The sequence below is a fragment of the Cupressus sempervirens genome, chromosome 1 (assembly GCF_028749045.1).
Source record: "Cupressus sempervirens isolate cs-2001-9-10 chromosome 1, ASM2874904v1, whole genome shotgun sequence".
Lineage (NCBI taxonomy): Eukaryota > Viridiplantae > Streptophyta > Pinopsida > Cupressales > Cupressaceae > Cupressus > Cupressus sempervirens.
The window spans coordinates 86394041-86408506 of record NC_143118.1 but is presented as its reverse complement, the minus strand read 5'-3'; the positions used below and the strand labels follow the sequence as shown (position 1 = coordinate 86408506).

The following is a 14466-nucleotide window of genomic DNA, read 5'->3' as shown; positions in this document are numbered from 1 at the left end:
GCATTACAACCCCTAGAGATCTAAAAATATAACCGAGTATAAGAAAGGCAAAAAACATTCAAAATGTCACCTATAATTCAATGTTATATTTCATATATATATTCTACTGAAGGGAATGAGACTGTCTTGAAGACAGAGATTGGAGGTTAAATGTTACATTTCATGTTTACTATGGGCTCATAAACCAAAAAAGCATTAAAATTTTGAGACTAAAAAAAGAAAAAATTTAGTATGGTCGAGCATGTCCATCAAGACTCACTCTTAAGGAGTTGGCAAGTCTTGCTTGGACTCAGGTCTTGGAACTATGGTTTATAGTAATTCAAGGAAAGCTATAGTCACAATAGTGTTTTTTCTTGCCACATTCACTAGCATGAATGTAATGAGAATTTGATACTGTGACACCACCTAATATATTACAAATGAATTGTAATTGTTAAGTTTTAAGAACCAGAATAACATAACAGATAACAGATAAATTAAGAACACAAATACACCAAAGATATGCTGTGAAAATTCTCCAACTGGAGGTAAAAACCCAGCCACACCAAAAGCAATTCCATTATTAAAAGCTCAAAACTCAGAATGAAATGTTCTCAAGCTGACCAGAATATAGTCTAATCAGTGATTGTTAACTCTTAACAATCAAGAAGCGTGCCTTAAACAGTTTGACCAACAGCTACTTAGCAATTACAAAAAATACTACAGATGATGTATCTTGCAGATACTCAATACAAAGGAAAATAATAAACACACTAAAGTGATCAAACTCAGCTCATGTGTCGAATAAATCTGGGACACACACACAATGCTCATTGTAGTAAATAATCACTGCACAGAATAATTCTTTCTTGTCACCTCACAAAAAACAACACAACACTCTAAATTTTCAGAACAGTCACCAACTTCACTCCCTGAACTAAGAATATTGGCATAACAAGGAATACGATAATCCCTCTATGCCAAAAAAAACGGTACCAGCAGGCTAAGACTTTTCATAAAACGAAGATACCTATCACACCAAATCAAGAAAAATGATGTTGCCTACTTATCGACAGTTGCATAGCAATGATACTTCACTTACACAAACATGTGTTTCTACAAAGATAATCCATTTCAATACAAAAGACCATTTGAATTCCCCAACCTACGACAAAGCAAAACTCATCAAAAGTGAATGCCAATAATAAAGAATAGACAACCCTTTGAATTCTGGCTGCCACAACACATGTACAAGCAGCAATTACAATAAACTATCAGTCCATAAGCTGGAGTTGAAGACTCCATCGTCTGCAGTGATCGTCCTAAAAGACGTTGACTCCTCAATGTCCAAAAATGTTGACGCTATAAATGATATGTCCCACTCAATTGCCACTTAGATAAGTGGTTCTTCACTTTTCGACAGTTACGCGAGCATATGAACCATCATCAGCATGATATGTCCCACTCAATTGCACGTAGATAAGTGGTTCTTCACTTTTCGACAGTTACGCGAGCATATGAACCATCAAATGCTGATGAAATCATCGCAGGTACATATGATATCTCCTGCCACTACAAAAACATTAACACTCCCTCTTAGCAAAGGAGCTATCATTTACAGATTTTCATGTCATGAAAACTCTCAACATGGCAAACACAATGGCTACACTCATATGTGTTAACAACAAAACTTTATCATGAATTTCCTCAGTGCAATATCGTCATCTCAACATGACCTCCACCATGGCGACTCCCAAAGGGTGAATAAACACAAGCACTAAGTCAGGGAGTCTCTCACATGACATCCACCGTGGTTACTTCCAGAGGATGGAACAAAGGCTTTCACCTCAAACCTCTCTCTCACAGAGAAGAATGCAACAAGGGCTTGGCTCAAACTTTTCTCACACAAAAAAGAATGCATTAACAAGAACTTGCACGTCAAATTTCTCTCTCACAAAGAAGAATACATTGACAAGGGCTTGCACCTCAAACTTCTCTCACAGAGAACAATGCATTACAAGGACTTTAACCTCAAATTTATCTACCTTCGAGAAAAATGTATTAAGCTCGTAATAAGAACTGAATGCTGAGACTTCCTCTCAACAGGTACTAAATTACACTGTTATTGATTATCACAATAGATTATTGTTGGCTCCAATATTAGACCTACAAATGAGCATTTAAGGCCTGCTGCTTCTCAAGCTTGTTGATCCTCTGCAAAGGACTTGGCACTCTCCTTTTGCCACAAAAGCTCCCTCTGAATGTCATTTCTTCCTTTCTGAAGAAACTAAATGCAAGGACAATTCGCATATGTCCTCCCTCTTCAATGAAGTTATGTACCATCAACTCTTATAAACAGAGTCCTCATAATTGTTTATTTTGACAGCCTGCATGATTTCCTTACTAGATGTATTAAGCTCTTCCTCCTTTGAATTCCTTATGCAATTTTGGATCATTAACTCATCATCCTTTCACTCCTTGATCCATCATCTATTTTAGAGAGATTAGTAGTAGTTCATTGAATCAAACTAATCTGAAGATAAATATACAGAGCACTGCTAAAGGCATACATGATTCATTATTCTCAATATTATTGCATGAATTAATCATGAACCTTAATCTAAGATACAAACATAAAATACTTAACTCTTTATTACCTAAACTTCCTCACAATACATCAGTTGTTCTTTCCTGATCTTTGCTCCTAAAGATTCAGATCTACACAACTCAATAGTTCAGATTGTAACATTCCCAGCAACCACCTATCCATAGATCATAGTAGCTGATAAATACCTTTCAGATAGGAAGCTTCTTCTGAGATCCTACCCTCCAAGGCTCTTTAGTTGCATGTTTTCATAAGAATCCCTTTTTCCTTCCGTTGATCCCATTACACATCATAAACTCTCGAGTATCAAATCATCTTATTCCAGTTCTGGATCTTTACTTAGACCCACTCTAATTCCATTTTGAAGTTTTTAAGAACTAGATTAACATTACAGATAATAGATATATTAAGAATGCAAATACACCAGATATATCCTGGGAAACCCAGCCACATGAAAGGAATTCCTTAATTAAAAGCTCAGAACTTAAAATATGTTCTCAAGCTGATCAGAATATAGTCTAACTAGTGATTGTTAACTCTTAACAATCAAGAAGGATGCCTTAACACAGTTTAAGTAACACCTACTTAGCAATTACAAAACATACAAGAGATGATGTATCTCATAGATACTCGATACAAAGGAAAATAATAAACACACTAAAGTGATCAAACTCAGATCACGTGTCAAATAAATCTGAGACACACACAATACTCATTGTAGTAAAAATTCAGTGCATAGAAAAACTCTTTATTGTCACCTCACAGAAAACAGCACAATACTCTAAATATTCACAACAATTCCCGATCTTCACTCCTTGAACCAAGAAAAATACGATAATTACTCTATGCCAAGAAAAAGGCACCAGCAGTCCAAGACTTTTCATTACCCAAAGATTCTTATCACACCGAATCAAGTAAAACAATGTTGTATATATAACCAAAAGTTGCATAGCACTGATACTTCATTTACACAAACAGGGCTCTATAAAGATAAACCATTTCAATACAAGAGACCCTTTGAATTCCCTGAGCTACGACAAGGTAAAACTCATCAAAAGTGAATGTCGATAATAAAGGAGACCCTTTGAATTTTGGTTGTTGCGAGACATCTGCAAACAGCAGTTACTAATAAACTGTCGTTACATAAGTTGAAGACTCTCCATCAGCTTTAATGATCGTCCTAAAAGACATGACTACTTAATGTCCAAAAAAGGTGACGCTATAAAAGATGTCTGACCAAACCGCCACATATACAAGTGGCAATTCAATTACACGAGCATATGGACCATCAAATGTTGATGAAGTCATCACAAGTACACATGATATCTCTTGCCGCTACAAAAACATTAACAGTAATGAATGCTCTTTTATTCCATGTCGGTCATCATAGTTCCAAATTTTGATCATTGTGTTCAATGCATAGATAGAATGTTGTGATTATCATATAAATGAAAATCTAGTTCTACTAATACTTTACCTAATGACATCTCTTTCCTCTCCACCATTCATGAGCTTGTAGTTAACCGTTGTTAGTCAACAAATTTGTCCTTCAAAAAGAATGATAAAGAATGACTCGGAATGCCCAAAATGAAGAGCAAATTGGAAAGACTATCATAAGATTGATAGCTTCCTCTGAATTGAGAGGTACAACTCCCTCCAAAAAGATATTCAAGAAATTAAATACTGATTATGTCTTTAACCTGAAGACACAAAGGCTACTAACATTCATTCATCACTATGAAATGAATAGTGATAATGACTTTAAAGATTTGGAGAAAAACAGACAAATGACCGACTGATCATCTATTCAATCTTTCCCAATCACAGAGGAATCAAAGGGAAAATAAAGATTTATATTTGCAAAATATGTGCTCACAATACCAACAGATATACGTTGTACACATATACTTGACATAACAACACAGAGCAATATGTGAAAGCATAAACGAAACAACCAACACATTAGATTCACTTGGAAAACATATATCCAAGCCAACAGATTTAAAAAGATATGTTTCTCTGCATTTCACATATATAAATAAAATGGCCGACTGGTCTTTTCGTCTCTGAACATAAACAAGCTTGCAAAATCAAAATATTTTCCCTGCTCTTTTCTCTGTTACAATTCACCAGCACAAAATACTTCTCCCTCCTCTGTAGCCAACTAACCGTTGGAAAAGAAGAACCTCTCCTTTGTGGAAAGCTTTCCCATAAATAATGTCTCCTTTGTGGCCTATCAGTTTCAGAATAACTGATTCTTCAAAATTGTCTTATTTTTCACTTTTATCCACTTTTCTCTCCCGTATTACTTCTGCAGAATGAAGTATTAGAGCCTCCTAACAGTTACATGACTTACTAAAATGCTTAAAGATTGCACTTTTTTATAATGTTATATTAAAAGATTGAATGCATTTAAAACTGACAAGTGTCACTCAATGAGCATCTGCTGGTCCCTTTAGACAGACATGTACACAGCCGGCTATAACGTTTCAACCCAACCATATTTCATAAATCAGACTATTGAGGATTTAGCAAACTTGATTTCCAAAAACATATCCAAAATTTAGGAAGATCCAATGGTTGAGTGAAAAATTGAGACCCATTTTTTGCATTTAGAAAATTCATGTTTACATGTTACATAGAAGCTATATATAGTATGCATGCAAATACCTGCACCTTGGTCGCCATTTTGAGTTGCCCTTAGCATAATGAGAGAATGCAAATAATAAGAATATTAGTAATCTCAATTACCATACATGGGCTAACATGCTTTTGGGTTGCAGCAACAGAGACACCCAGGCCAATGACAAGATCAACAATACCCCAAACATTTTCCTTTGAATTATCCAGCTGTTTCGTTATGTAACCTACCAGATTTGATTTACAATTGTTGTGAGCTATTCTAAATAGATCAAATTCATAAATACTTTGTAGGGACTTCATAGCATATGGGCAAATCCGGCAGAGCAATTGGATGAGGCTCTTGATGACCATTCCACGTATTTCTTCCTCCTGCCTTTTGATATAAGGGAGGTATTGGGTGATTGCAATGCTTTGTGTATTTGCATAGTGACAATATCCTTTAGTAACAACATGATTTAACAAAATTATTTCTTTACTGTGAAGGCCAGAGTACATTGATTTGACTACCTCCAAAACGGCATGGATCTTCCCGTGGGCACGACTCAGCTCAAGGTTTGGGTTTTTCATTTCCCATAGCAAGATGAATGGACACAAATCAGACTTGCAGACCCACCAAGTTTGTTATTCACTTTAAACTATCCACCTTGTAAGGCCTGGTATCAATGTTTAGTTCCTCAATCGCTTTGAACCTGAATTTTAAACTTCTGAACTTCACTAGATCTTTGAATTTTGGTTTTAAACTTGAACTCTGAACCTTGAACTTCGTGGTTCGAGGTTCAAGTTTAATAACTTTCTGCAACTCTGCCCCTCCACAAAGCATAACTTCACAGAAAAACTATTAACAAAAACCATTATAAAGTACAGGAAAATGTGGGGAAATTTTTCCATGGGGCTCAATTTTAAAAATCTATAAACTTGGGTGCCAAAGGCATGCCAACAACTGCTAAGGTTGTCATTGCACCAAAAGATTGACCTATTAATGCCCAATACAACAATTACACTTATAGAAGGCATAAGAGGTTGTTAAACCATGTCGTGAACCCAGCAAGGGGCACTTCTCCACTGCCAACAATCCCCCCCAACGTTACTCGCTGCACTCTGCAAGGATTCGAACATGTGACCAAGCTCTAATACTACTTGTTAACCAGTAGGGTTGTCGTTGCACCGAAAAATTAACTTGTTAATGCCCAATACAAACACTAGAATTATAGAAGACACAAGAGGTTGTTAAAACATCTTGTGAATCCAACAAGGGACCCTATCCCACTGCCAGCACTTGTTGCCCAATGAAATAGGTACCAATCCACATTGGTGAAGGTTATTCAAATACAATGCATCTTAGCTACTCAACCAACAACTCATTCTGCTCAATCTTGCAACATCCTTCGAGGCCAAAGGCTTTTACTATTGAAGATTTCAAACAATACTTCTATAATTGTTCTTGAATAGTCTCTAGGGTACCAGCCTCATTAAATTCTATCAATTGAGGTAAATAAATTAAGCATAGAGAATAATATGCATGTTGTCCATGATTCAGTGTTACAAATCAAGAAACATCTCAAGCACCCTAAATTGATTAATCAGAAGTGAATCAATATCTAGACAATTTGCCATTACATGTGAAATAATAAATCATCTTAAAGTTTGGTTACCAGTTTGTGGCACCCTATCTCGGAGGCGGAGGCGGATGAGTGCAGGCACAAAGGTGCATCCGGGTGCCCCATGGATGCGCATCCCTTCTTGTCAAAAATGTCTAATCAACTCAATTTGACTAAAAAACAGCTTAAAAGCACATTAAAAACATGTGCAATATATCATTTTTTAACATTATTTTTATTCCTAATTTTATATATTTATAGCAATTCTTTAATTTTGTATATTTCTGGTATCAAATGAAATAAGATAAAATGATTTAATTTTGTATATTTTTGGCATTTCTTTGCATTGCATATATACATGCATCAAAATGCATACAAAATTCAGAAAACAAATCACACATCTGCGCACCTAATTCTGGCATCCCCATCCACATCTGAATCGGCAACTTAGTCTTAAGAGATTGAAATATTGGTGTTACCTATTTGTGCATTTGTAAGGTATGTGATCATTGCATAGCTAGTTTGTCTCGACCATGTGACAAATATCTAGGATCAAATGTTCATTTGGGTATATTGTGATTGTCATGTTATATTTTGTATAAAGTAAGAACCTATTAAGGACACCTTTGAAAACACCCCCTTCCACGCCTAAATTTTGATTGAAATGCAAGAGAGACTACCAACTCTCATCAATATCCTTTAACCATTCTCATTTGAATATAAACCTCATTTTGCCTTCTTGATGGCATACTCCTAGCGCTAAAGGTAATAAAAGTTTTAGGATTGTGGAAATACAAGGTCCAAGGTTCAAGGATGCTAGCACAAAAAAAATGGGGTTGGGTGCTCTTTAGGTACATTAATGCAAAAATATGTAAAAAGCAATATTATATATGTGCAGAATTTTGCATGAATCATAATTTAGGTTAGATAGCTATATAAATGAAATTATAATAAACAAAACCAAAAAACAACCATAAAAGTTTTATAAGATCAAATGGACTTCAACATAAAAGTTGTCACCATATGTATGTGGACACTTAATGGGCGATAGTAAAAAATTCATTGTTCTTATAATTTAACATGAGTAATAATTGCTTTTTACAAAGAAATACAGCAGGTAATATATACCAATATACTATGAGAGCTATTGCAAATGGGCAAGCCATAAAATCTCTTGACAGCTGTATTATGAAAGCTGTGTCAGCAATATTAATTAAAACAACACCAGTTAGAAGGTCCTTAAGTTTGAGTCATTAGGCGTACAAAGCAGAGTTTATCCACTCTTCTCTGTGTATGCAGCCATGGATTTGCCTATGGTTTGTCTGCTTATTTTGCAAGTATATACTATATACTCAATCTGTTTGTATTTTTCAGATGCCAGCTTGCTGTTGCCCGTTGTTGTGGAAATGTGGTTAAGTTGACAGTTGTTTCTGTTTATATACCATCAGTCCCAAACAAGTTTGGGATCTTTTATTTGGACAATTCCTTCTTACAAGACAAAAGCATTTGGACAAAAGAAAAAAAATTAATGAAAAACGCCTGGATTTCTCTGTGTTTTTGCCTGTGCCTCACTGTTCATATCACAGCAGACCAGACCACACTCATCAGACCCTGACAGGGAACAAACCAGACCTAGATTCAGGGGATGTTTTCAACAAACCAGTAAGATAACTTACATATGGGTAACAGAAATGAAAAAAATGGCAAAATTATTTTATAAAAAAACTCACGAGAAAATGCATGAATCAGCCAATTTAATGCAGCTACAGTGTACAACGATGTTGCTTACTCAACATTTCAAAGCCAGTGAACTAAGTCTTCAGAATTCATTGACCCCATATCTTTCTTGAAAATGGTGTGGGTTACCCCATGCCATGCCAAAATCTGCTAATTACACAATTTGAATGTAATGTAATATGGTGAACCATATTCCTCAACCCTATTTCAAAATGATGCATCTGCCCCCGTCCCTGATGCCATACAAGGTGGTGGCTATGGTCTAAACTTTAAACACAAAAAAAGGCACAGATTTCACAAAATGTGTACATCCAACATTTAACTGATCACATCATTGTTTTGTGGAGTTCTCGTACAAGCATATATTTGTGGCCTATCCTGTCATGCTCTTTTCCAAAACTAGAAACGCTAGCAGAGACTATCATACACAAAGACATCTTGTCTAAGTACACTATCAGACCATGATATGGTACAACAAGAAATTTTAAATGAGTTCCAGTGTAACATGGGTCCTAGGGGATGAGGAGATGAGTTTCCAAGACGAGGAAAAAGGGCTTCAATTTGTTTTGTATCCACTACATACTATACATGAAGTACTTGAAATGCTAGTTATAAAAAGATGTATAATAGTATAAGAAGTAAAATAGTAAACTTGCAAATGCCAAATACAGTACTTGAAATACTAAATACAGACTACAGTACACTTGAACCTTGAAGTTCTATACATTGCAAATTGAATTAATAATTATTATTAGAAGTTAGAATACTAAATAAAATTGTCATCGATAGATGAAAGATTTATATTATAACCAAAATATGGTTGTAGCACCACATGAATTGCAAACGTAGAAACACCAATGTACATATTTAGGTCAGTCAGCATAACTAAAAATAATGTATGCAATAGCAGCTACAGACCCTATAAACTGCCCATATTATGTGTGCAAATAATCTGGAAATGTCCTTCCAGCCAAAATTATATTTATTTATTCAGCCATCCCTATGTTCTGGCGGAGGTTGAGCGCCAGAGGGGGATGCCACATCCCGTCCCCAAGTCTCCAGGGCATCCCCGTATCAGAAACTAGGGGGTTTCAGTTGGGGTGTGGGGTGATGCGTCCCCGTGTTTCACTGAATTTTCTAATGCATTCATTACCTGAAACTGTCGAGCCAACTAGTTGCTCCGGAAACAATGGTGTGAGCATAGCTGATGTCCTTGATGGGTGCGGTAACCCGACGATTATTATTTAAAGCAAAACAAAGCTGTTGTCATTGGTTGACAATGGCAAAAGCTGAAGTGGAAATCACTGGAGCTTCCATAATAGAGACCCGAGTCCAAGTCCCAATCAAACATGTTACATGATAAAATGTACAAATCCTTGGGTGCTGGCATTTGAGGACGAAGTCATAAAATTTTAATTGCCTGGGGTTCAAACTACTGGTCAAATCTTACATTGTACAACCACCCGCATTGCAAACATTTCTACTTTCGCCCAACCAGAATGATTTTTCGAAAATATAGTTCTGAAAGGTCTGGAAAAAAACCCTCAGAATTCTCATACTTAAGGGCTGAGAAAAGAAAAGGTAAAATGGGCAAAAATAAAGCCATGTAAGGAAAAGGGTAGGAAGGAACCAAAGGGAAAAAGGAATGTGCGTGCATACCTTGGCAGTGTAAGTAATGCCCTCGAGCTGGCAGTTCCAGTTATCTTCGCATTCAATCATGTTGCCTCTGTAAAGCTCCCCACTCTTCAACTCCACCGTGACAACATGACCTGCCGCTTCGTGCAGCAGCTTCACCGGAATCCCCAGACTTCTACTCATATTTTCACTTCACAAAATCTCAAACCCTGAATGAACCCTAAACAAGTACTCTTCTACAGTTGAAAAAACCTTTAAGCTGCGAACTTTCGATCCTCGGAAAGATCCTCTTTTCTTTTTCTGAATAAGTCTGACTCACCTGTGACAATAATAATTGATTATTCAGCAGAGACGCTCGAATACATGTTAAAAGGGACGGTATACATGTGTTACAAGGTCTTGGGACTTAATCCAGATACCTTCGATCGTCGCCACTGTCAATTTATTTTTTGTTTTCATTTATTTATATTGCGAAATTATTTCTTTTTATTTTTGTCAAATGTTTCTTTGTTTCTTTGTGAAGATATATTTGTTTTAGATAAGTTTTTTTTGATAAATAATAGTTAAATAAATATATTAATAAATCTATAAAATATTTGAATCAATAAAAAGTTTCCAAATACATCAATTGACTAAATTTTTGATATATTATATATATAATTTTATTTGAATACTAATTTAAAAAATAACTGTCATATATTTTTAAAATACATTTATTTAATTTATTTTAACATAGTAATTTTTAATAATTTTAAGAATATGTACACATAAAATAAAATTTAAAATAATATTATGTAATATAATTATTAAGTTATTCTTTACAAATACAAATATATAATTTTTTACTAAAAACATTTATAAAATTTTATCCCATTAAATTTTAAATATAATTTTCTTGTGTTTTGTGTCTTTTATTGTAAAAATATCCACAATTTGACACTATTTTTGAAATGTTTATTTTTTATTTCTTGTTATTTTAAATTTCATGTATCCATGTTAACGTAAATGTTACATGTATTCACAAATACACACTCTCTTTCTTTCAACATTATACACACAACATAGATGAAGTTGAGTTATGAATTGAGGCTACTCGCTATTATGCAATTTAGGTCAAACATATTTGTAGAGTGTTTAGTCCAGTCAACACATCACAAATAGTTGTAAGGATGCCCTCTCTAGTAGAGATAAAGAAGAGATAAAGAAGCAAATTTTACCAAAGATACTACTATTCTTCATATTTTATGGTGTAGCAATGACATTTACAATAAATGCATGTCTGTTACATAAGAATATGAATCGATGTGTGTGTGTGTGTGTGTGAGTGTGTGTGCGCGCGCGCACGCGCGCGCGCGTGTGTGTGTGTGTGTGTGTGTGTGTGTGTGTGTGTGAGAGAGAGAGAGAGAGAGAGAGAGAGAGAGAGAGAGAGAGAGTATGGAGATATTTCGGAATATAGAGAGGGCTTATGGAAAGAGTGGAAGGTTAGAGAGAGAGGGATGGAGATGTGTCTAGATATGGATGGGGAGAAGAAGATAAAGATAAAGATGAATATAGATTAAGAGGTAAAGATGTAAAGAGATCTAGGGAGAGAGAGAGAGAGAGAGAGAGAGAGAGAGAGAGAGAGACATGTAAAGGAAGAAATACTTAATGGTCCATTAGGTTTGTGGAATTTAAAAAATTGAGATTTCTACAAACCTTGGTTTAGCCAAATCAAGGTTTTGCAAATCTTCATTTTGATTTTTGGGATTTTACTTGAACCGTTTGTTTCAGTTGGAAGATGCATGTGAAGACACATTTTTACGTGTAAGCTTGGAGTTGAAGGAAAATTTCAAAAAGTAGTCCAATCTATTGTTTTTACACTCCTTAAAAAACATAACCAGGTTTTGATTTTCAATTCCTACTTGCTAGTAGGAAGTTGGAAAACTTGGTTTTGAGGCAAAATTGGAAGTTTGGAATGCTAATTCCATTTTGCCAATTTTGTACAAATGCAAAAAAAATTCAAATAGGAATTTTGAAAAAGCCAATTCCTATCATCTTCCAAGAACCAAACGGACCCTAAATGATCTTCCGTATCTATATGACATACCTATTGCACATTAATGTGTGATTGCTAGTCTAAATACAGCTTCTTTTTTTCAAATATGTTGCTAATGGTAACGGTATACTCCATAGCTCTTGGAGGGAAATCAGAACTTAATCTAGCCTCCCTTTAACAAGAAGGGAAGAAAAAACCATTATCATTGGGGCACTTCCATGAGGTGTAGGTAATAATTATGTTCATAATGAGATATATATCATGTAATATATTGGAACGAAAAAACAAAAAACCACTTGAGCAGTTTTTCTCTTGGGGGTTATGTTGGAAATATTCAAGATTATGCTAGGTTACTAAGAGGGGAGGGGTGAATCAGTAACCTTTAAAATTTATCAAATTCAGATCTTAATTGTAATAATCCAATAATCATTTAATTCATCAAATCAAATCTAACTACATTAATGGGAAACTAAAAACATAAATATTCATGACACATGAACACAATAATTTGGTGACCCAAAACCCTTTCAAATAGAAAGTAAAACTGGGGTGGGGATGATACCCACAAAACTTCAATTATGTAGCGTAAAGTTGGTTGGTTAAGGCTTACAATGATCATTTCTAATGATCTGCCCTGTTAGGAGCAATTAGGACTGTTAGGTCCACCTTGTTAGAGGATTTGCAAACATATAATGAAGTATGACTCAGTAAAGAGATTTGACAAGAGACTATTAAGTCTACCTTGTTAGAGGACTTTAAACTAGTTCACCTATCATATTGAAACAATAGATCTTTGACTTACAACTAATTTGCTGATAGAGATTCTTTGAAGTACAGATCACCTTTGTGTGATAGATATGGCTTTACTGCTCCTTTGTTGATATGGCCTTACAATACACTTTGCTACTGATTCACATTCGCATGCTTCTTACATATTATTCACTCTTTCTTTTTATTCATGCATACATCTATATCTATATGGATATGATACAATGCATTCAATACATTACATACATACATACATACATACATACATACATACATACATACATACATACATACATACATACATACATACATACATACATACATACATACATACATACATACATACATACATACATACATACATACATATATATATATATATATATATATATATATATATATATATATATATATCAATCCAATTTACAAAATTACAAAGCCGGTCAATATACAAGATAACACCAATATTACAAAGTCGGCTCAGATGGAGACACTCGGATTATGAAGACTGACTTGGTGAAGTTCTAATACACAGTGTCCACTATCATTACTCGGCATCATCATGCATTCAGTAGAAGTAGAAGCTCAATCCATACCAATCATCTCAAAGTAGTCTCGAACTCGGTCTACACTGGCAACTCGATAGATATTGTGTAACTTGGTAGAAACTAAATTCCACGTTTACCATACCTAAACTCGATAAACACTAATCATCTCATTTTCTCGATTAACACTAACTTCACTTCACATGAAGTGATGGCTTGGTAGAAACTACGAAGCTTGGTAACCACTGAATTGCTCGGTAAGAACTGTTGGACTTCACACTACTTGAATTCACTTGGTAACCACTGGAATGCTCGCTAGGAACTGTGAAGCTTGGTAACCACTTAATTACATGGTAAACACTGTAGATTGTCCAATGAGCTCAGTAACCATATAGAATCTGAATAAGTGTTGTCACTAATAAAAAAACTTGACTTAATGTCAACAATCTCCCCCTTTGGCATTAGTGACAAAAACACTTATCAACCAAAAACTTATATACAGTGTGATATTGGCTCGGTACTGGTATACTGTTTTGAGATTTTTTCAAAATTTGTCTTTGTAGGTATATACTTCCCTTTTCTTTGCACGATTCTCCCCCATATGATATACATACTAAGTGTTTCTCCCATATATACATACATACTAACTCTCATATATATACTCTATTTCTCCCCCTTTTTGACAATAATGCCAAAGATTTATTCAAAACTTATTTACATAGAGACACCAATGTAAGAAAGAAACTCAGAATGTACCTTAAGTATGAGTGCTAAAGTCTTATCCCAATTTCCTTGCAAAACTTTGCATGTCTGTAGAGCAATCTAAACTTTTGCAGAGAGTTCTATCATGTGATCTGCAATTGAGAAGTTGTTGTCATGGATCAATGTTTTTGAGCAAACAATGTGCTTATGCATTGTGTC

The 14466-nt window shown here is 34.9% G+C and overlaps 1 protein-coding gene across 1 annotated transcript in view; it reads right to left on the bottom strand.

Moving 5' to 3' along the window:
- Window positions 1-10423, bottom strand: part of LOC149576357 (small nuclear ribonucleoprotein SmD3b-like) — a 47313-nt gene extending 36890 nt beyond the window's left edge. Inside the window, exon 1 of the mRNA XM_089816989.1 lies at window positions 10222-10423. Within this exon, the coding sequence (XP_089673115.1) occupies window positions 10222-10380 (159 nt within the window). The 5' untranslated portion in view covers window positions 10381-10423. The remainder of the gene's footprint in view (window positions 1-10221) is intronic.
- Between the last annotated feature and the right edge of the window lie 4043 nt (window positions 10424-14466).